Source organism: Chaetodon auriga, chromosome 18 (assembly GCF_051107435.1).
Source record: "Chaetodon auriga isolate fChaAug3 chromosome 18, fChaAug3.hap1, whole genome shotgun sequence".
In the NCBI taxonomy this organism is placed as follows: domain Eukaryota; kingdom Metazoa; phylum Chordata; class Actinopteri; order Chaetodontiformes; family Chaetodontidae; genus Chaetodon; species Chaetodon auriga.
The window spans coordinates 11,294,316-11,316,289 of NC_135091.1; the positions used below are offsets into that span (position 1 = coordinate 11,294,316).

Sequence of the window (21,974 nt, forward strand, 5' to 3'; positions counted from 1 at the left end):
GTTGTGAAGTTACATGACAGTTGAGGGTGACTGTACCAGGCCGTCTTTTAAAATTAACATAGTCAAGGTTTACAAATCGTACGTAACTTACAAGCTTGAGGGAGACAGACCCTGAATTCCTGTCACTGCATGCAGAGCTCAGTTTTACCACATTTTAAATATGTATGCATTATTGTGAAAAACACTCGACAGAAACACTGGCTTTTTGATGATGAGACGTGTGAGGTAAACATCCCCCTGCTCTGTCTCCACCTCCCACACACACACTGTCACTCTTTGTCTCTCGCAGTCAGCTCAGTGATCCACAAAACATTGTGACAGCCTAGTTCCACTCGTGCTGACAGCTTCTCACGCACACACGCACACACGCACACACACACACACACTCACACACACACACACACACCAATTAGTGAAGCTACTTGACAGTGGGACTTGGGGAGTCCCTGTCAATCTATTATATACTGTATGTGGACGTTTGCATGTGCTCATGTGTACTTGGGGGTATAAGCTAATCCTGTTAACTGCATGATGACAAAGTGATAATGAATTCATGTTTATGTGGTTATTGTTATCCAACTGCAAGTAAACCCATTTTTTCCTAATTAAGCCTTAAAAGTGGCACATTCGGCATGATTTGCTGTTTTTTTTTTTTGCACAGCCTATATCAAAATATTATAACAGTACTCCACTTACAGAATATCAAGCCAAATTCAAGCCATAATTGGCAGAACCCCAAGCTTTCTTTTTGCTAAAGCCAGCATAAACATCGGCTTGTAGGGTTGTGACCTCAGAAGACCGGTTTGAACAGAACCACACAGAAAGTTGGGCTTTTTTTATGGGCCAGACGCAATTTCATGTCATTACACTCACTTTGAAAGAAATGACATGATTCCTCTGTTTCCTCCCATTTTCGCAAAAAGCTCCTGCATGACAGACCCTGGAAAAGCCAACACTTTCTGCACCATGCTACACCACTGGTACGCTATCATCAGAAATAACAGACTATTTTACAGGGATCAGAGATTGATGAGGTTTCATTATATCAAATATCAGGTACATGCATCCTTACCATCAGAATCCTACTTAAATTGCATCCCCAGCGGTCTAAATCAGTACATGATAACACAAACAATCATTTTTACATTTAGACCAAGAGTACACGTTGCCGCTGCTGTTGTCACAGCCAGTCGATCCTGGCTTACAACAGTCACAAAGCTCCACACTTGTTGCGTCCCACATCTGCTGTGGCAAAGCTGTGCAACAAAGAGTGACTGCTCAAAATCTGATTGTGACTAATTGTTTTATGTCTGCACAAACAAAACAAAATGAAATAATCTTCTAAAAGCCTGTTTCCTAGTAGAGATAAAAAATGCTCTGCTCGCTCCAGGCCTGCTGTTACAAGCCTTGAGCATTCGATAGACACCAGGAGCACATCGATAAAGCCTGTCTGGCTTCAACCCAAGTCCCACAGTGGTCAACAGTGCCATCTGGAGTTCATGTGGGGCTACACAGTGTCATAAACTGCTCAACAATAAGCCTTGGCAGCACAGATGATACAACACAAAAATGTGTTCTTCACATTTTGTAACATACTGATCTGATTTGTGCCATATTTTAACCCACAGTGCAGTGAGATCCATTAAACTGAGTATTTCCTCTATTCAGCTAACGACTGTGGACTGAGACGAGCAGCGTGTACTGCTGCCAACACAATCAGAAAACAATAATCTGCTCGGCTCACACCAAGTTTTAATAAAAAGGGGATCTTTTTTCCAAGCTTCACTGTGACTGTACACCTCAGGAAAAGCGCATCAGAACTCATCGACACGTTCCACTCGAATCAACTTTTTAACCAATTACTGCAGCCTCTTCAGGCCCGTCAGCACTGCATTCATTCAGCACTGCCAACTTTTGAAAGAACTGGCAGGGTGGTGGACTGGGTAGCTATGTCAAAAATGGAAATGAGCTCTCGTCTATCCCCAACACAAACAGCCTCTGCAGCGATTTGCAAACTTAGACAGCGTTTAGATGTCTTATTCAATGGAAACAATGAGACTAAAAACAACAATCACACCGATTCATTACCCATACGTATGCTGCTTCAGGCACTGCCACAGCTTCAGAAACCAACTTCTAACTCAGTCCTGTATGTAAGCAGATGGCGCCCTCTGGTGGCTCAATATAAGACAAACACAATAAGGCTCTGTTTTGCATGCTGGTGCATACTAACCGAGGTGTAGTGATGTCTCTGTGTGGTAATATCCATCTTGTTGCTTCTTTTTCAACATGGAACAAAGGTCGACTCGCTCGACTGTCTGGTCTCCAAAAAACCTGAGTGTTGCAGTGTGACAGAAAAGGTGACAGTGAGGAGGTGTGAAGGCAGAGAATGATGACTTCAGCAGATCGTAAAAGGCCAATGTCGGCCATTACAGTCGCTTAGCAGTAATGATCACTCAAAATAAAAGTGACAACCGAATTGCTCTGTGTGATTCCATTTTCATCCTAAAAACCACAAAGCTGGAAAGGAAACATTCTGCAATATGGTGCTGTTCAAATAAATCTGACGTGCATTTAAAGTGCGAAGAAAATCAGACAGTCGTGAATCGCGAAATTGTCAAGAGCTAGAACTGGATAAGTGCAAAAAGTGCAGTAGTTCTCTCCGGTTACTATACTGAATAATACATGAAAAAGCATGCACCTACTTGTTTGTATAGTTGGAGTAGAGGGCTGGGTCCACACGCTTTATACCCTGTAAGACACAAAGGGAAAATACTGTTTACATAATGTTTATCACCTACCCACCTATCACCTTCTTGACAAACACACACACAGAAAAATAGACACTGAGGGAAGACAAGAATGTCGCCCGGCAGACGCCAGGCAGGATAACATGTCATCAGGTGTCAAAGGGAAAGAGACAGACGCTGTCCCTCCTCTGTCTCTGCCCTCCTGACCACTGCTTATCCTTCTGTCCTCTCACCCTCTCATTTATATATCATTATCCATTTCACCGTTCCCTCAAACACTGCCGTATTGTCTCTGCCCTCCTCATATACCTTGCTCTTATTCCTGGGTAATTTTCTCCCCCTAATCCATCCTAATACAAGGCTGACAAACCATAAAATTACATACATTCAATTTTCTTTTAAAATAACACAGCGGATGTGTTATTCCCACTGGTAGTTTTTAGCTGGAGCCATAATTTGGCATCCAGCTATTGGATGACACATTTCATTTTACAGCCAGAGAGAGGAAGGTGAGGGGAATAAAAAGAAGAAACACAGCGGCCGTTTGGCAGTTCTGTCGAAGTCAGTTGTATGATGATTTGTGCTGCGTATGAAAGCGTAACCCGAGTGAGTAATACAACGCAAATCTATGCTGACATTATCCATCAAACACAAAACTGTGCTGTGGCAACTTTATCTTTTGGTTATTATGTAACTACAGCAATTGTTAAGCATTATGTTTAATCTTTATGATGGCTTAATCACCACTTTGTCTTTCAGCGAGAAAATCGATTAACTATTTTCCCATATGTGTAAGAAGTAGAGCGATTTAACATTCTTGCAGCTGATGCTTTTGACCAGCCTGATGTGGCAGATGGTTTGTTACACAGAACCATCTGCAAAGCCGTCCTCAGAAACTGTCTGGAAAAGGGCAGGCTGCTCAAAAAAAAAAAACACTTGGCAGGTGATTGGATGAACCATCTGTCTATCACCGTCTACCGTGAGCTAACTTCAACCAATCTGATAACAAACCACATTATATTGTAGCAGGACTCTTGCTGAAGCCAGTTGGGAGAAGCGTGAAAACATACAGAGAAAAGGCTTCAGTGCCATTTTTTGATCTTCTTCCAACGAAGAAATACTCTCTGCTCTAACTGAAGCTATAGCAGCATCTACGCTAACCTCGTTAACACACAGACACACACACGCAAGCTATTTCGATCATATGTGTGCATACCTGGGATCGCAGTTTTGACGCTCTGGACAGCTTCATAATGGTGAGGTGGGGTTCAAACCCACGACTGTCTTCTTGCAGAAGACCCTGCTCCACAAAACGGCTCTGCAACAACTCTGCAACACACATACACAAAACTTCAAAGACACCAAAACCAGTAGGAGAAACCATTTTATTGATCAGGCCAAAGAGGGACAGAAGGGAGAGACCATGAGATGGGTTCAAACCTACAACAATGAACCATCTCAACCCCTTCACGGGCTTTTGTAAAAGCCAGAGCGGAGGACACATGGATGGCAGAGAGTGCCTGTCAAAAGATGGAGGAAAAAGATTTTTACTCGCGTGTGTCATCTGACCCCGCAGATAAAGACAGACACACAAACAAGGGCACGGAACACACAAAGACAACCTGCAAGGACAGACACACACGGACAAAGACGCACACGCCACCTGATGAGGTTTAGAGGGAAACCGCTGAGGTATTTTTAGAAGAGGAGCTCTACATAGAGGGAAAGGTTAGTACATAATCAATAACAGTGGTGGAGCGAGCAGATGAGAGGACGGGAGAGGCTGACTTCCTGCCTTATCCTTACGTTGCTTTGCCAACAGTGACAATGCGTTGTTGCCGTTTCCTACTTCATGTCAAAGACCTAAATAAAACTCGGTGGAAGGATGAAACCGCTCGGCACCATTCTTAAGAACACTATGGCGTCAATGATCTACTTGCAAGTCCTTACAAGGAGCTTAGGTCCACATGTACATGCTGATTTTACTGTCACAACACCAGCATTTTGCTTGTAGTACTCACATGAAGTCATGAATACCAATACTACATTTTAGCTTACAAGATAGAAGTTAGCTCTCAACACGCTTCACACTTATTTGGGTTGTGTTTGTCTGGGTCAATCGTGGCAGGTCTGACTCTTTTTATGTCTGCTAAGAGGCGAAGTTTGATGGAGTCACGTAACCCTCCATCACTACCACAGCCTCCTCTGGTCATTCGGTATGAAAAGCTTATCGTTACTTCCTCCTCTTCCGACTGACAAACACATTTCACGCAATTCCAGTGGATAACTTTTTAAGATAAAACAAAACCTGATAGTAATAGTTGAGGTAATTATGCAGAAACTGGGCCCTCGTGGCTCTATCTCTCCAAAAGATTAATTTATTCCATTTCCCATTTATAACAAGCCCCGAGATGAAACGCCTTTTGGGATTTGTCCCAGCTTGGCCATCACTAATGTGCCAAATGTAGTATTTGCTTGGATCTTAGCAGTTAATACACATCTGCTCAGATCCAAGCAAACAGGAGCTGCTAGGAAATCCACACTAAAGCAGAATCCAAATGCGCTGCTCCAATTTTGTATGTTCAGACAATTCAATATATAGATTTCTGAACACCAGCAACTCATCCATAGCTTGGCACAAAGAATCAGCACTTTCTGGATCACATGCAACATGTGGAATAAGAAAAAAAGGTCCTTATTTCATGTGTTGATGTGCACAAATGCATGCCTCTCCTTTTAGAAATCACTCCACATTTCTGATATTTCAGAGTGTAAACGAACTGCATTCAGCATATGTGAGCTCATTTATTTTGTGTACGTGTGTGTGCGTGCGAGAATGTGCGTTGGTGTCGCAAGAGCAATGGAGCGGGAATCCTCTTAGAAATGTTGGCTTAATGTTGTTGCCAAAGGCACAACACAAAAACATACACGCAAATGCTTCTGCACACACCCCCAAACATGTGCACAGATGCAAAAGGACAAATGTAAGGAGATAAATGAAGACATATCAAATGCATAAACCCAGGAACGTACAAAAGGTTGCAATAAACAGAAAAGAAAGAAAGACAAAAAAAGAGAAGGAGAAAATCACACGAATATCACAGCATTGAACCAAATCCACTTAGACTGCTTTAAGAAACAGGATGTGAATACACTGACTGTCAAGCCAGTGTGAGAGGATCTAAAGATCTAAAGCTTACACCCATAGGCACAGTATACGCTCTTATCAGTTTTAATCAAAACTGGATCTTTACATCTTAGAAGTGGTGTCGAGCCAGCAAATCCTCACTTAACTTTTGGCACATTTCACTGTGTTGATACTAGCTGACATTCATTTCTAAAATTCTACTGCTTGACCTGACCAAAAGTCAGGATCAATCACCTATGACTGAGAGTGCGAGAGTTAGCCCAGTCAGCTTACCGATACCAACCCCCCAGAATTTACCCTACAGTCTCCTAAAGCTGTCTGTGACATCCCATAGCAGCAGGCGTCCACACTTTAAAAGTGTCCTAAAGAAAGACAACAAATCAGGGCTGCAGGGCAGCTCAGCTGACCCCCCGAGTTCAGACATCCCTCCACAGGGACAAAAAGAGAAGGTACTGCATCAAAAAACATCCTCTAATGAAATGTATCCCTTTATGAAACACAGCACGAGAAGCACTTAGAAAACTACAAGACGAACAATTCAGTTTTTACAAAGACGGACAGAAGTGCTGAAGCAGGACAGAAGAAGGAAGAAGGACACAAGGAGAGTGAAAAGGTTTATCACTGACCTGCCACACTGTCCAGCGTGTGTCTGTGCTGTCCTTGGGCCAGCCCAACAAACACCACCTCCTTCCTGAAATGACCGATCCCTGAGAAGGGCAGCACCAGATCCCGCCCGCCCAGCAGCTCAGCCAATGACGGCTCGATCTGAGCCAGAACGGCTGCCGCCCTAAAGGGAAAAATACACATGAATATGCACAACACACACACCGATTCATGACTTAATCCTCGCTCTCTCCCTCCCTCTCATATTACATAATCCAGTGATTAGTAATGACACAGTCTTCTGCTTGATGTAGATTAAGCATCAGTATGATCACATAACATGGCTGGCACACGAAACAGCTGAGGTCACATCCAGCGCTTTCTGAATTAAGAAATGTTCGGTGTCGGGAACGTTTTTTCATATTTCTTTTCATTGACCAAAAATAATGCAAATTGGTAGCATTTTTCCTCATTGATAGTAGTAGTTTGGTTAGCAATAGCCGCATTTCCACCCAAAATACCCGGAACTTTACAGTCCCAGGAACTACTTTTTAAAGGAACTAAAGGGTTCCTTCAGCCCACGGTTGCCTCTGTTTCCACCACAGTCTAAAGACCTGCGAGGCTTCTGCAAATTAGCCCACTGATGTATGAAAAAGTGAAAAGCGACAGCTGTTTTTGCGTCAGTTCTGCACGATACTTTACAACAGTGGTGAACGTCCGTCCATTTGTCATTCACTTTCTTCTCTAACTCAATGTTGATGCGTGGACTGCAGCAGCAGATTTTCAAAAATAGCTGACATAAAACGCTGGAGTACTCGACTAATCACATATGCTCAGTGCTGCGAGCTCTGCTCCCAAAGTGACCTGATCCCTGTGGTGGAAACACACTAAGTTCCTCCAAAAGTGTCCTGAGACACATTTTGACCAATATTCACATGACAAATTTTAAGATATCTCAAAAGAATGAGATGAAATTTTACTCTGAGTGACGTCTTATTCTGAGTATGAATCACAATAAAAGGCTCAGACTGCTTTCTAACCTCACTCATTGTCCTTCAACAGTGTTTTCAAGGCTCATTTTTGGAATCTAAACCTAAAATATTTATAGACCCATCAACAGCATTTCCTGGAAATGCTGAGAGGAAGAGATAAGACAGGAGAACGTGACATGCTGTGTAATTAGTCACTGCAAAACACTGCATCCCTGTCGACGAGCGGCAGCTTCAGTCTGCACATTCAGTGCTGCAACAAACGAGGCTGTGGCCATCTGATCCATCCGATACTGTGACGACGTCCAGCTTTAACAGAGACTGAATGGGAGAGCATGAGAGGATTGTGGAAGTAAACTAATTTGAGGGGTACTCTGTTGGATTGAGGTTCAGTATTTTAGCTGTGGTGTGCATTATATCCTGAAAGAGCAATGAGGAAAATGGAGAAACCAGGACAAAAAAGCAATTCGGTCTATTCAAAATCATAGATCAGACATAACAATCGGCCGCTGCAGAGTACAGGTCTGTGTGCGCGTGTACGTCAGAGAGCTGATCGGCATGCATTAGGGGAAGGACAAATCAATATTGCATCAATATGCTGTATATGGTTTTCTGCAATCACTTTTATCGATATTCAAGCCCCAGTATTGGAAAGCGTTTTGGACTATTTAAACTTTGAACTACTCTGCTTTGCGTCACATGCTCATGTCGTGTGTGTGTGTTCATATGGCTCATATTCTATGCAATTCCAGTTTCATCTCAGCTGGCTTGAAAAAAAAAACAATTCAAACTGAAAGCTCTTCATAATGCATGATTCCTGCTTAATGAAAAAAATGCATTTGTGTTATGCATGAATATTCTGATGGCCTTTATAAAGATCATTTTCAGGCTTACAGACGTTTTTCACTGCAAACATTTTGACATTTTTCAGCTGTGTGATGAATATTATTGAGCCAATCAAGGACTGGCATCCGCATCAATATACTGCGAGCATGCTGAGCGTATGTTTGTGTTTGCACCCACTCACAGGTCCACTTGCTCCTGATTGGCGAGATGAGTGACTAATAGTGTGATGTGGAGAGTTGGGACAGGGATCATGGCTTTGGCCAATCGGGGCTCCTGCTGGAGTATCGCCTCTTGGACCTCGATCACAGCTGAACTGATCTGCCATTGGACAAATTGAAGTTCAATCAGTTGCAATAGGGCAGATCACATACAGTAAGTGTTGGTTCCCTCTCTTTCACCAGAGCTCCCCTCTGGTTTGGTATGTATGAGCCAGAGATTGAAAGGAGGAGACACCGGGGCATCTTCTGCAGTTTCTCCATCACAGACGAGGCGTCAATAGTTAACGACTGCAGGGTTAATCAATGTCCAATCAGAGGAGCTTTTTGGAGATTTCAGTTTCATCATCTGTCAGGAAATTGAATCGTTTTCTTTCCCCGTAAGATATTTTCTTCCTCTATAGATTGAGCTGCACTGACCATGGCCAAGTGTCAAACACTGAATTCATCAATAGTCTGGAGAGGGCGGATTAAAGATTTCTCCTCAAAAGGAGAATTCAAAGAGTTTCTTACATGGTAAAGATGAGAAGACTACTCTCATTTTCATTGCTGCGTGAGGAAACAAAAGGAATTATGCTCCCCTTTATTGTATTTAATCATCACTCCATTGTTTTTGGACGTTTTTAGCCAATTCATAACAAATCTTTATCAGTCTGCATTACTACCATCTGCTGTCCAACGCCTAACATAATTTTAAACTTCGGATTAGTTCTATTTTAGTAGAGAAAAAAAAAAACTGAAAATGACTTGGCAAAAAAAACTGAAAGGAGAGGACTCTGAATAGGGTACAACGTGCACCAACGTCAGAATTATAATTAAAGTACACCAGTGAGGGAGTAGTACAGTTGTTCCTTACTTGTGTGTTAGTGATGGGGATGGAGACAAAGTAGTTGGGTCGCTGGCTCTCTTTCTTTTTCTTCTTCTTCTCTGCGTCCTCCTCACTGTCCACTCGCCCTCCAACGTCTCCTCTCTTCCTCTTTCTCTTCTTCTGGGTGGACTCTGGGCTGGGGACTAGAGAGAAAGAGCAAACATACCTCAGGCATAGTCAGATAGTAAATAACACATGTGTCTGGCCACCTTTCACAGTAGACTATAAAAAATCCTAACTTGTAATTCAAAGAAACGTTGAAAAGTACTATTAAGAGTGTACACACATCCTAGCTCCTTCCATGTGGTGGGGCTGGTCAGAGAGAACGGAAGTTCTGACATTAAATTGCCCGAGGTATCGGCTGATTTGAGCTTTTTCTTCATCAATTTCCTCTTCTCCCTCCTCATCTTCCTCTTTGTGCTCTTCTCACTTGATCCTGCTGGAGCTGCTAAGAAAAGAAATGAATTAGAAGACAACAAAACAAACATACTGTGTATGATGGACATGGTTCATGAACACAGTAAACCTCCTTCGAGTTTTATACTTGAAACATGAAAATATCAGGAAACACGATCATCATGTTCACACATTACTCAAGCCCAAAATGTAATTTATGGTCAACTTTCAAGTGCTGGACTATCTTTTTTGTTTTGAATTCAACTGATAAAGAGCTTCATTGAAAGTTGTGCAGCTTATATAATGCATTTATAATTATTGATTGTTTTACTGTAATATATTGCACAGTAACATCTACCCTTCTGAACAAGAGTATCCTAGATTTAACAGTGCACAGGCAGCTTGGACCTTTATTGCACATGGACAAAAACTGTTAAAATCACATTGAAGCTTTCCATCTTTTTGTCAGTGCAAATAAAAAGAAAGCCCCAAAGCTTCATAAAACATCTTCCATCCATAACCATCCACCCACCGGTGCTGTGTCAGCTGTTTATATGGGGTGCACTCAGTTATAGAGATCAACAGGCGCTGAACTGAGTTTTGTCAAAGCCATCCAGCCCGTCAGCCAGTCAGTTCAACCCACCTGACCCTGAGGAGGCTACAGTCTCATCTTGCTGCACCTCCATGCGGATTGCCTGCACCTGATCTGGAAACACCATGGTCCTCTTCAAGTCCTCATTTTCAGTTCGACTCTCCTGCCCAGCCGCACCTTCGTCGTCGTCGTCATCATCATCATCATCATCTAAGGCAACCGCAGCGGTTTCTTTGCCATAGGAGATACTGGCTGCCTGCATATCACTCACTGTTAGCTGATAGAGACAGGACTGTGCCTAGGACAGACAGAAATGAGACAACCAGGTCACAACTATCATCACACTGTACTGTTTGCAAGCTGAGGCGATGACAGCGTGGGGAGTTCTTCTTTTCAGTGCTTTCATTTCATTACCTTAAGTCGGAACCGGTGTGCAGATGTCAGCGCGCTGACGTTGTGGCAGTGAGCGGCAGATATGGGATGTAGCCTGCGAACTGATAGTTCACTGACAGCAAAAACTCCCTGTAAACCAACACGTTTTGAACAGATCGATCTGATCGGGCTCAACAGCACACGGCCGAGGAGCATGACACTCAACCAGGAGTGACAAAGTTAAGCTAACGTACAACTGACGTTAACAGCTGTGCAGGTTCAACGCACATTACAGCTAACTACAAATACCATAGCCGTAAATAAAAGCATATGTCTACAACTCTCTTCGGTATAGTCACTGATGAGACACCTTTAGAGACAGACGTGCCTGTAGCTATCACCTGTGGAAATGAATCAAACAGCCACACTACGGACATCTGTTGCGCTAGCTAACTGTTGGCTAACTGTCTGTAACGGAGTTGTGCAGCTAATTAGTAAAACTAACCCGAAAATCATTTTGAGGACCTGTCATGCTGTTGTTTTTGTTGCAGAGAGTTCGTTGGTGGCCGTCACTGTTAAAAAAGCTATGTCCAAACAATTAATGGAAAGTAACAGCTCCACGGCACGCGCTAACGTCGGCCCGGAAGCAGCTTGTTTGTAAACAATGTCACACTTCCGGTCTATTTTTTCCAGGGCAAAAGAGCTTTTCTCTTTCCAGAATAAAAGCACCGGGCCCTTAACCTAATAAAAGTGACTGTTAATGAATTTATCAGCTAGGTTTTGGTAAATGTAATACATTTAACCCATTTAGGTTGGATTTAAATTGTATTCACACAAATTGAATATTCATTTCAGCTGTAATTACTACTGCATATAAAATACTATCTGTGAAAACAATCCTACATCTGAATTTAAACTTGGAGCCAAGTTGAGTGAGATATATCATTGCAGGCATCCTCACAATCAACCACACAGAAAAAAAACTGTTATTTTCTAATTTAATAATGCAATGTTCTTAAAATGTTTTGGTGTGAAGGCTACTATGTGTACAAAAGTGTCAAAAGGATACATGAGCCAGGTTCATCTGTCTGGTCATGCCATCAAAAAAGTATATAAAAAGGATACTAAAGAGGACCACACACAACATGATTACACCCATAAATGCAGTTTATTGAAAGCATTAAATATGTTAATCATTAATATTAATACATCAGGTGTATAAGGTAAGCGATATAACACATTACACACTTTCCGCACCATTTTAGAGTAGGGTACAGCAAAAATGCAGTCATGTTTTAAAGCATCTTTATTTTTGCATTAATTTTTTAGTGTCTGTCCTAAAAAAGACACAAAGTTTAGCATTTGGCTAGTCTGAGCTTTGTGGCTAGTGCACTCTTTAACCATTTATTGTGTATTCAAGTCTTAATATATACATAAACTAAGACATGGTTAATATTAACTTCACTAGTAATAAAATAAAATTCCAACAATCAAACAGCAGCATGAGATTCAAGGCTGTGTGCTCACAACTACCAGCTCAGCTTTTAGTTTTCTTTTGATTACAAAGCACAGGTTCAATGCACACTATGAATAGCCTACTATTGACTTGATATAGTTGCAGCTGGAAAACGGAAAATTGATTATAAGAATTTGAATTTATTACAAGGTTATATATCAACTGATTTTAAATCAACACTTTCCAGTAAAGTCAACATTTTCTTTCATCTATAGAGATATTTCAGACAGATTTTCTGCCCAAAACCGATGAATCACAAGTCACTTGCTATAGTGGAATAATCTTGTAAAATAACTGGTACCAGCGTAACTAGTGCCAGCATCAACATCACTGTAGCCACCCCAACAGTTTACCAGTTTTACTACCAGTCCCACCACTTTTAGCACCTACACCCAGGCCTTTTGCACTGCTCTGTCGAGGTCTCGGAGTGCCATACTCCAGTAATTTCCTTCGTATACCGCTGGCTGCAGAATTATTTTCTTCACATGGGAGTAATCCATGCGCTCTCTCATGGAAGAAAACGCTGACTTCCAACACAATGCCAGGGTAACTCCCCCGTGCTTGCACAGATGGTGTAGGCCTGGGTTCATGTGTGTGGTGCATCAACACCAGAATGACAGGTTTACCATCTGTGAACACCAAAAGAAAAGAGAGAGTATGAGAGAGGAGTGCAATTCTGAGAGACTGACTAGTGACCACAAATGATTATCCAAAGATTTATATTCTGATTACCAAAAGATTCTCTTTTACCAATACAGCAAAATGTTGATAACTTTGATTATCCAGAATGAACTGAGGATAAAGTCCAAACCAAAAGCAGATTATATGCAATTACCATTTCAATCTTACCCTGAACTTTACCATCACTCATGGCTGCCTCAATATCTGACCCAACACGTGAACAGATTGGGCAGAAGAGAACAGTGACCTGGTGATTCACACTGTTTCTATCAAACTGAACCTGATCCTCAGCTTGATTCGATGACTTCAGCACTTTATGCATCAGCTGGACATCGGCATCAAAGGTTTTACCGGTGACGACCACCTGGTATCTCACTGTGGCAATAGAAAGAAAAATGACTCTGAAGCTAACAGTGATTCATACATTTACAAGAACTGAGTGAACATAACAATAGAATAAAACAATTCTTTAAAATAGTATTGCTATGATCCTAAAAATCCTGAGGGGGAAAAAACATACAGCTTTAAGCTTTTAAAAAATATTTTTATGAACTCTGAAGTCATGTTCACTGATACATCGTGTCTCATAAGACCTACTATCATCAAATTAAAACACGAAAACACTGAGAACAATGTTGCTGTCAATAAAGTTAGCTAGCGCTTTTCTTTGGGATACTGTACTGACACATTAGCCTGCAGAGCTAACACATCCAAGTGTGCTGCTGAGTGTCTAATTATCACACACTCACCTTCCAGAGTGGCCTGTGTGTTGAAGGAACTTCCTAAAGAGAAAGACAACATTCACTGTAACTCTAACACTGTCAGACTGATTTATATTTAGCCAAATTTTTTGAATTTGACTTCAAGCAGCCGCCAGATACGAATCCCCAACACACACTTCAACCCCACTAAGGCCTTTTTCTTATGATTCACCCAACAGGATTAAAGGATATACCATCAGGATAAAGTATTTTTAAATGTGCTGATAAAAGGCCTGGCAGACATGGCAACTACAAACATTTGAAGCTCCAAATATTTTCAGGCCTTACTGGCACAAAAAGCTTTACTTTGACTCATAATAGAATCTAAGTATGAACATTCAGGGACAGCTAGCAGTACTAAATCAAATGAATAGGACAGCTGTTGTAAACATTAACAAACATTAATGTGAGAAAATAGTGTATGTCATGAAAGCCTGATGAAGAAGAAAGGGAGATTCACCTTGAAATTCTTGAAGATGGCCACGACTTTGGTCACCGTGGCGCATCACTTGATCACGGGTGTCTGGGGTACTTGGGCCCGATGAAAAGCCTGTTAGGTGCAATGGCATAACGCAATTACTGAGCCCACTACTACAAAAAATAAACTAAAGCATATAAAATTGGTTAACTTTACATCTATATGTAGGACATTACTGAATACATATGGAAGAGACTCAATTGGTGCTGGGTAGACAGATGTTTAGCCTGCGACCAGAAGTCTGTGATGACATTTTCTAAACTCGAGGTTCACTCACTGGCTTTTTCCACGGGTGGAATCTGTATCCAGCTGTCTTGTTTGGCAAAGTACACAACACACAAGAGAGAACAGATATAAACATCACTTAAATCCCATCACTGTAGCCTGAGGTATGCTTCCCCAATCTGAATTAATTCATGAATGTGCTTTGATTTATCCCACTGAAGATTCAATTTCCCCATATTAATGATGCGTGTTTCTTATGCACTTGGAACCTTTGTCAGACTGCTGGTCTGGCTGATGATTGCAGAGTTCCTCCAGGAGTCCAATGTGAGGATTAAGGAAACCCTGGATGGAATCCATCTGGGTCTTCATGCCTTTCAGGAGACGGAGGTAATCGAACAAGATGCCATTGCTAGTTAGAGAAGCTGGGGGGAGAGAATCAGGTTGTGTGTGTTACATAAAACAGAAACCAAAAGAGCTGTCAAATGTGAAAGTGAAAGCAACTGCGAGCAAGACTGTACATACCCCCGCTGGGCTGACGTTGGATGGAAGCTTTCAGTTTGCTGATGAGCTCATCAACCGGCTTCTTAAACAAAAATATTCAATGTCAGAACAATCCTAATGGAGCATTTCACTTAATAACACTAGTAACACGTCTCTAGTCATGTTTTTGATCTCCGTTTAAAGCTTTCTGCAATCACTTCTACACATTTCAACTCGTTAGCTCACCTGTTCCTGTATTATTTCAAAGATGTGCTTTCTCATTTGGATATTCTCAGGTCCAGGAAACAGGTCGCGCAGGTCTTCTCGAGTCAGTGACTGGATACACGAGTCAGTGCGTAAATTCGCCTCTGCAACAAGTGTTGTGTTGGAAGAAGTATTAAGATCTGTTACTTGAGTAAAAGTAGCAATACTGGGAAAAATACTGCACTACAAGTAAAAGTCCCACATTAAAAAGCTTAAAGTATGGAAGTAGGATCAGCACAATTTACTGGAAGTATGAAAAGTGAAAGTACTCATTGTGCAGTGAAATGCTTCCTGTCAGTGCTTTGTGGATTAACGCATATGTTGCACTTTACTTATATAGATGTTTAAGGTTGAGCTCATTTGAACTACTTCATATACTGTTAGGTAGTTTAATCTGCAGCGATGCATCGTATCCTGTAAGATCATCATGTTTGTAGCCTTGCGTTTCTCTAAAAAGTCAACTTCATGAGCTCAGAAAAACAGCTTCTGTGTCCAGCACCAATGTGACAGCTTCTCTGTGTTTCTAAAAACCCGAACCCACACACTGCACCTGTGTTTTATGATTTATTTGTACTGTTTGCTCCATCATCCTGTTCAAAATGGCTACTTACCCTCGAGTACCTTGGCTGCTTGAGGGTTGGCGCGTTTTATTTTCTCCAGTAAAAGTGACATGACTCCACCTGTAGAAAAACAAGACGCACAATCAGAAACACCCGTTTTGTCACACTTATTTCAATACATTACATACAGCACATTAAAGAAGAGGGAGGGAGGAAAGGGAGAGACAAACCTCTGAGCTGATCAAATCACACGATGGATGAATGATTTCAATAATTTAAGTGTCAACAGCTGAAACAGACACGAGTCAAGTTAGCCGTCAGTTATTTAACCTGAACAAAGGTTCACTCGATGGTATTTTAGGTTTACCTTCTTGATAGCGACACTCACCATTTACTCGCAACAGAAAGTGAAAGTTAAACAGCGGGACCTTTTCTGTCCGTCCGCAGTCCCGCCCTGATCACGCGCACGGCTCTGACACGTTTTTTTTGTTTTTTGTTTTTTTTTTAAAGTGAAAGTGGCAAAATAAATGGGTATGTTGATATGTGTTACAAATGCATAAAATTGAAACGTTACATATTTTAAGCTATATTTTCAGCATGTAGACATGTCCTCTGTACATTATTCACACATACTGCCGTGTAAAATTATTCAGAAACTCACATCATTATTTCATATTTTGAGGAAACCAATTACTTTGTCCATCTGACCAGGCTTTCTGTTCAGTCTTTGACCTCCAGGCTGCTGCTAATTAGAGCCCTGCTTTGTCATTACAGATTCTTCCAGCCGTGCGCCCTAGCCCAAAGGTGGCATCATGTTTCAGGAACACTGCCTGTTCATGTATACAGCGGAGCCAGCAGGGTGCAGCACTGCACAGCCTTTCATGCCACACTGAAGCAGCCTGCTCAAACACTCAGTGCCATATGTGCTCCAGTCACATGAACACACTTGTTGACATCATTGTAAAATGACATTCTCTGCTCTGTAAGGGTGAGTCAGCGCTTTGGATGGGACAGCGCAGTCCTGAGTTTGTACAACCAAAGGGGTTTCCGAAATAAGAATCGGAGGAGCAAACTCAGTCAATTAATTTGAGGTGCTGTGTAGTCTATGAATCTTTTGTGGCATTTTGAACATCTGCTCTCAGCTCATTAAACTTTCTGCTGCTTGTCAAGGGTTAAAGAGGACGAGAGGACGCTCACCGCAACTCCAACGGCTGATATGTGCAGCATCAGCAAAAACAAAGCAAAAAAAGAAAAGAAAAAAAAAACACCTTTTGGGCCATCTAGACATATATTTGCCAAAAAAATCTTAATTTCCATAACAGTAAGATCAAAATCATCCTTGATGCCCTTTAAACAATGGCTGTGTGCTACATACTCAATCAGTATCCCAAAGAAAAGCGCTAGCTAACTTTAGGTGCAATGGCATAACGCAATTACTGAGCCCATGTTGTAAATCAAATTCAGCTGTCCGAGAAAAATGCTCAAAAAGGCTGCAGGAGTCGAAGTCCGAGAAGCAACTTTATTGTCGACAACAAAGGGGAAACACTCAGAGACACACAAGATGTAACTCCAGTGAAGTTCTCCAAGTCTCTCCAACTTACAAGGGTCTGTGTCTGTCTTTTATACAGTTGTGCTCAAGGTCACCCCCACCCTTGGGGCATCTTCTCTTTTTTCTGATCCTTCTATTTTTTATACACCATTACGTTATCTCTTGACCGCTAGTCTGGGCTTATAGATACTTTTACTCTTCTTATTCCCTTGAAATTTCACCATTAGCTTCTAATTGTCACAGGCTCTGTTTTTTAAAAAGTATTTACCTCTTACAATTACACCATTAACTTCTGATTGTCATAAGCTCTATTTTTAAAAAGTAAGTATAATCACAATAATCACCAAAAATCAATATGCATTAAGACATAACAAATCATAGTGTGATTGATAACATTGTTATTCTTTCATAGAGTGATGATAGATAGATAGCATAGATTGAACACAGTAAGGTTATATGAGGACACACAGGGTTATGTAAGGTTACAGACAATGCCGATCAGAACCGGTTAGAACCTACTAACACTGGCTGCAGAGACACCTGCAAACCATGGAAAGTACCAAGATTCATGCTGCAGGCATTTTGCTCATATGATCGTTTGACTTTGATAGTTGCTGCACAGTGTCATTCTTGCACACTTGCTCATATGATCTCTTGCACAATGTCAGCCTTGCACAGCATCACCAGCTCAACTCCTCTATGTGCCTCTTCTCCATTTCTCCATTGCTCTTGTATTTTTGAGCACATGAACTATCACACTTCTGCTACAATACTTGCTGCTGAAAACTACCATGGATTACAGTGTTTGACTCAATTCTTCACATATCAGTTGAGAAAAATTATACTACACCCACTACTACAAAAAATAAACTAAAGCATATAAAATTGATTAACTTTACATCTATATGTAGGACATTACTGAATACATATGGAAGAGACTCAATTGGTGCTGGGTAGACAGATGTTTAGCCTGCGACCAGAAGTCTGTGATGACATTTTCTAAACTCGAGGTTCACTCACTGGCTTTTTCCACGGGTGGAATCTGTATCCAGCTGTCTTGTTTGGCAAAGTACACAACACACAAGAGAGAACAGATATAAACATCACTTAAATCCCATCACTGTAGCCTGAAGTATGCTTCCCCAATCTGAATTAATTCATGAATGTGCTTTGATTTATCCCACTGAAGATTCAATTTCCCCATATTAATGATGCGTGTTTCTTATGCACTTGGAACCTTTGTCAGACTGCTGGTCTGGCTGATGATTGCAGAGTTCCTCCAGGAGTCCAATGTGAGCATTAAGGAAACCCTGGATGGTATCCATCTGGTTCTTCATGCCTTTCTGGACACGGAGGTAATCGAACAAGACGCCATTGCTAGTTAGAGAAGCTGGGGGGAGAGAATCAGGTTGTGTGCGTTACATAAAACAGAAACCAAAAGAGCTGTCAAATGTGAAAGTGAAAGCAACTGCGAGCAAGACTGTACATACCCCCGCTGGGCTGACGTTGGATGGAAGCTTTCAGTTTGCTGATGAGCTCATCAACCGGCTTCTTAAACAAAAATATTCAATGTCAGAACAATCCTAATGGAGCATTTCACTTAATAACACTAGTAACACGTCTCTAGTCATGTTGTTGATCTCCATTTAAAGCTTTCTGCAATCACTTCTACACATTTCAACTCATTAGCTCACCTGTTCCTGTATTATTTCAAAGATGTGCTTTCTCAGTTGGAAATTCTCAGGTCCAGGAAACAGGTCGTGCAGGTCTTCTCGAGTCAGTGACTGGATACACGAGTCAGTGCGTAAATTCGCCTCTGCAACAAGTGTTGTGTTGGAAGAAGTATTAAGATCTGTTACTTGAGTAAAAGTAGCAATACTGGGAAAAATACTGCACTACAAGTAAAAGTCCCGCATTAAAAAGTTTAAAGTATGGAAGTAGGATCAGCACAATTTACTGGAAGTATGAAAAGTGAAAGTACTCATTGTGCAGTGAAATGCTTCCTGTCAGTGCTTTGTGGATTAACGCGTATGTTGCACTTTACTTATATAGATGTTTAAGGTTGAGCTCATTTGAACTACTTCATATACTGTTAGGTAGTTTAATCTACAGCGATGCATCATATCCTGTAAGATCATCATGTTTGTAGCCTTGCGTATCTCTAAAAAGTCAACTTCATGAGCTCAGAAAAACAGCTTCTGTGTCCAGCACCAGTGTGACAGCTTCTCTGTGTTTCTAAAAACCTGAACCCACACACTGCACCTGTGTTTTATGATTTATTTGTACTGTTTGCTCCATCATCCTGTTCAAAATGGCTACTTACTCTGGAGTACCTTGGCTGCTTGAGGGTTGGCGCGTTTTATTTTCTCCAGTAAAAGTGACATGACTCCACCTGTAGAAAAACAAGACGCACAATCAGAAACACCCGTTTTGTCACACTTATTTCAATACATTACATACAGCACATTAAAGAAGAGGGAGGGAGGAAAGGGAGAGACAAACCTCTGAGCTGATCAAATCACACGATGGATGAATGATTTCAATAATTTAAGTGTCAACAGCTGAAGTCAAGTTAGCCGTCAGTTATTTAACCTGAACAAAGGTTCACTCGATGGTATTTTAGGTTTACCTTCTTGATAGAGACACTCACCATTTACTTGCAACAGAAAGTGAAAGTTAAACAGCGGGACCTTTTCTGTCCGTCCGCAGTCCCGCCCTGATCACGCGCACGGCTCTGACACGTTTTTTTTGTTTTGTTTTTTTTTTAAAGTGAAAGTGGCAAAATAAATGGGTATGTTGATATGTGTTACAAATGCATAAAATTGAAACGTTACATATTTTAAGCTATATTTTCAGCATGTAGACATGTCCTCTGTACATTATTCACACATACTGCCGTGTAAAATTATTCAGAAACTCACATCATTATTTCATATTTTGAGGAAACCAATTACTTTGTCCATCTGACCAGGCTTTCTGTTCAGTCTTTGACCTCCAGGCTGCTGCTAATTAGAGCCCTGCTTTGTCATTACAGATTCTTCCAGCCGTGCGCCCTAGCCCAAAGGTGGCATCATGTTTCAGGAACACTGCCTGTTCATGTATACAGCGGAGCCAGCAGGGTGCAGCACTGCACAGCCTTTCATGCCACACTGAAGCAGCCTGCTCAAACGCTCACTGCCATATGTGCTCCAGTCACATGAACACACTTGTTGACATCATTGTAAAATGACATTCTCGGCTCTGTAAGGGTGAGTCAGCGCTTTGGATGGGACAGCGCAGTCCTGAGTTTGTACAACCAAAGGGGTTTCCGAAATAAGAATCAGAGGAGCAAACTCAGTCAATTAATTTGAGGTGCTGTGCAGTCCATGAATCTTTTGTGGCATTTTGAACATCTGCTCTCAGCTCGCTTTCTGCTGCTTGTCAAGGGTTAAAGATGAGAGGACGCTCACTGCAACTCCAACGGCTGATATGTGCAGCATCAGCAAAAACAAAGCAAAAAAAGAAAAGAAAAAAAACCAAAACACTTTTTGGGCCATCTAGACATATATTTGCCAAAAAAATATTAACTTCCATAACTGGAAGATCAAAATCATCCCTGATGCCCATTAAACAATGGCTGTGTGCTACATACTCAATCAGTGTGTGCTGCACACTGCCCACTAAATGAATGATTATGGCCATTATCAGCAGACTGTTCACTCTAAAGTATACTCAGTGATGACAAAATTACCGCTCTGAGGTCAGATGCAATGCATTTTGGGGCAACTGAGTGTGTCCAGCAAGCCCACGCTGCTAATCTGGTATACATCCAGGCATTAGTCACATACATAGAATTAACACGCTATGCAGTGAGAGTACACTACATACTCAATTTGATGTCCTAATCGGTCTGAGATTCTGATCACAGCCTGTATGTGGTGCGCGTGTCTGTCTGTCTGTCTGTCTGTCTGTTTCTCACTTGCTTGTCTGCAGGTTTGGACAGCTTCAGTCCCACCAGACACTGACGCTAAAAACACGGTGCCTCAGCACATGAAGTTCTCCCCTCAGATGAGCTGTATGTTCTGTCTTTAAAACTAAAGCAAAGAGAGACTCTTTCACCAAAAGCCGCTGTGTGTCTGTCCAAAGTCGTTCGTCAGATTGTCTGCACACGCTGGCAGCTGGGACTCGTCATGAAGGTCTGTTGGCAGACAGCAGTAGTAGGTAAGATGTTTTTCTCCCTGGTGTCAGACTGCCACGAGCCTATCTGGATCTGCAGGGCATGAGACGGCTCCTGGTGGCTCTGCTTAGTCTCCTTCATGTATGATGGTGGAATAACAGACAGTTTTGTGCAGCTCTGACTGTGTAACATAACGCTGTCTGCGTAACGCCATGCAGAGTCTGTTGGAGGCAGTGAAAATGTGCGGCTCCTTCTCCAGCTGCTGGAAGAGAGGCAACTGAGGTGGTTTTAATATTAGCTTAAATCTTTTGAAGCCTCTTCAGCAGCATCTTTGAACGCACCACAGACATTAATTATGTCAACAGAGGGATTAAAGCTTCATTTGCAATGTGTACTGCTGAAGTGTTTGGATGTTTTCAGTCTTTTCATATAACTGCTGGTTCAGTGGGTGGCCTTCACCGTTTTTACAAGCAGAGGCACATTTTAGCCAGAAGATGCTAATCAGGTATCAGAAGTCCATCTGCT

At 41.7% G+C, this 21,974-nt stretch overlaps 2 protein-coding genes across 14 annotated transcripts in view; both read right to left on the bottom strand.

Moving 5' to 3' along the window:
* The window catches only part of akap7 (A kinase (PRKA) anchor protein 7), a 39,205-nt gene extending 27,795 nt beyond the window's left edge, over positions 1-11,410 (bottom strand). The window contains exons 1-10 of one of the 3 annotated variants that reach the window (XM_076756166.1): positions 11,285-11,408; positions 10,822-10,912; positions 10,459-10,705; positions 9,706-9,867; positions 9,408-9,562; positions 8,518-8,654; positions 6,525-6,685; positions 3,967-4,079; positions 2,706-2,752; positions 2,234-2,334 (exon numbers count right to left, since the gene is read on the bottom strand). In XM_076756166.1, the coding sequence (XP_076612281.1) occupies positions 2,234-2,334; positions 2,706-2,752; positions 3,967-4,079; positions 6,525-6,685; positions 8,518-8,654; positions 9,408-9,562; positions 9,706-9,867; positions 10,459-10,705; positions 10,822-10,912; positions 11,285-11,295 (1,225 nt within the window). In that variant the 5' untranslated portion in view covers positions 11,296-11,408. Of the gene's footprint in view, positions 1-2,233; positions 2,335-2,705; positions 2,753-3,966; positions 4,080-6,524; positions 6,686-8,517; positions 8,655-9,407; positions 9,563-9,705; positions 9,868-10,458; positions 10,706-10,821 lie in introns of all 3 variants that reach the window. The other 2 variants (XM_076756165.1, XM_076756164.1) reach the window with 2 other exon arrangements.
* Positions 11,411-11,930: 520 nt separating this feature from the next.
* LOC143336685 (uncharacterized) lies at positions 11,931-20,026 on the bottom strand. Of its 11 annotated transcripts, none has more exons than XM_076756957.1 (15): positions 19,944-20,026; positions 19,617-19,685; positions 18,988-19,109; positions 18,784-18,844; positions 18,531-18,683; positions 18,314-18,349; positions 15,796-15,864; positions 15,167-15,288; positions 14,963-15,020; positions 14,710-14,862; positions 14,493-14,528; positions 14,198-14,287; positions 13,726-13,758; positions 13,145-13,351; positions 11,931-12,924 (listed from the first exon to the last, which is right to left on the bottom strand). In XM_076756957.1, the coding sequence occupies exons 2-15, from the start codon at positions 19,675-19,677 to the stop codon at positions 12,623-12,625; spliced, it is 1,503 nt and encodes a 500-aa protein (XP_076613072.1). In that variant the 5' UTR covers positions 19,678-19,685; positions 19,944-20,026; the 3' UTR covers positions 11,931-12,622. The 11 variants fall into 11 exon arrangements, 10 of the variants coding, with proteins under 10 accessions (XP_076613072.1, XP_076613070.1, XP_076613071.1 ...); XM_076756955.1 differs by lacking the exon at positions 19,944-20,026 and adding an exon at positions 19,796-19,933 and having other exon boundaries at positions 14,963-15,023; positions 18,784-18,841; XM_076756956.1 differs by lacking the exon at positions 19,944-20,026 and adding an exon at positions 19,796-19,933.
* Positions 20,027-21,974: the final 1,948 nt, after the last annotated feature.

What these genes read in the sequence shown, in the direction of transcription:
- LOC143336685 (XM_076756954.1), bottom strand. Translation starts at nt 19,677, where the DNA reads ATGTCACTTTTACTGGAGAAAATAAAACGCGCCAACCCTCAAGCAGCC. An exon ending in CCAACGTCAGCCCAGCGGGG is followed by an intron (nt 18,684 to 18,783) that starts GTATGTACAGTC and finishes CTCTCCCCCCAG; the next exon opens with CTTCTCTAACTAGCAATGGC. An exon ending in AGACCAGCAGTCTGACAAAG is followed by an intron (nt 18,350 to 18,530) that starts GTTCCAAGTGCA and finishes TTGCCAAACAAG; the next exon opens with ACAGCTGGATACAGATTCCA.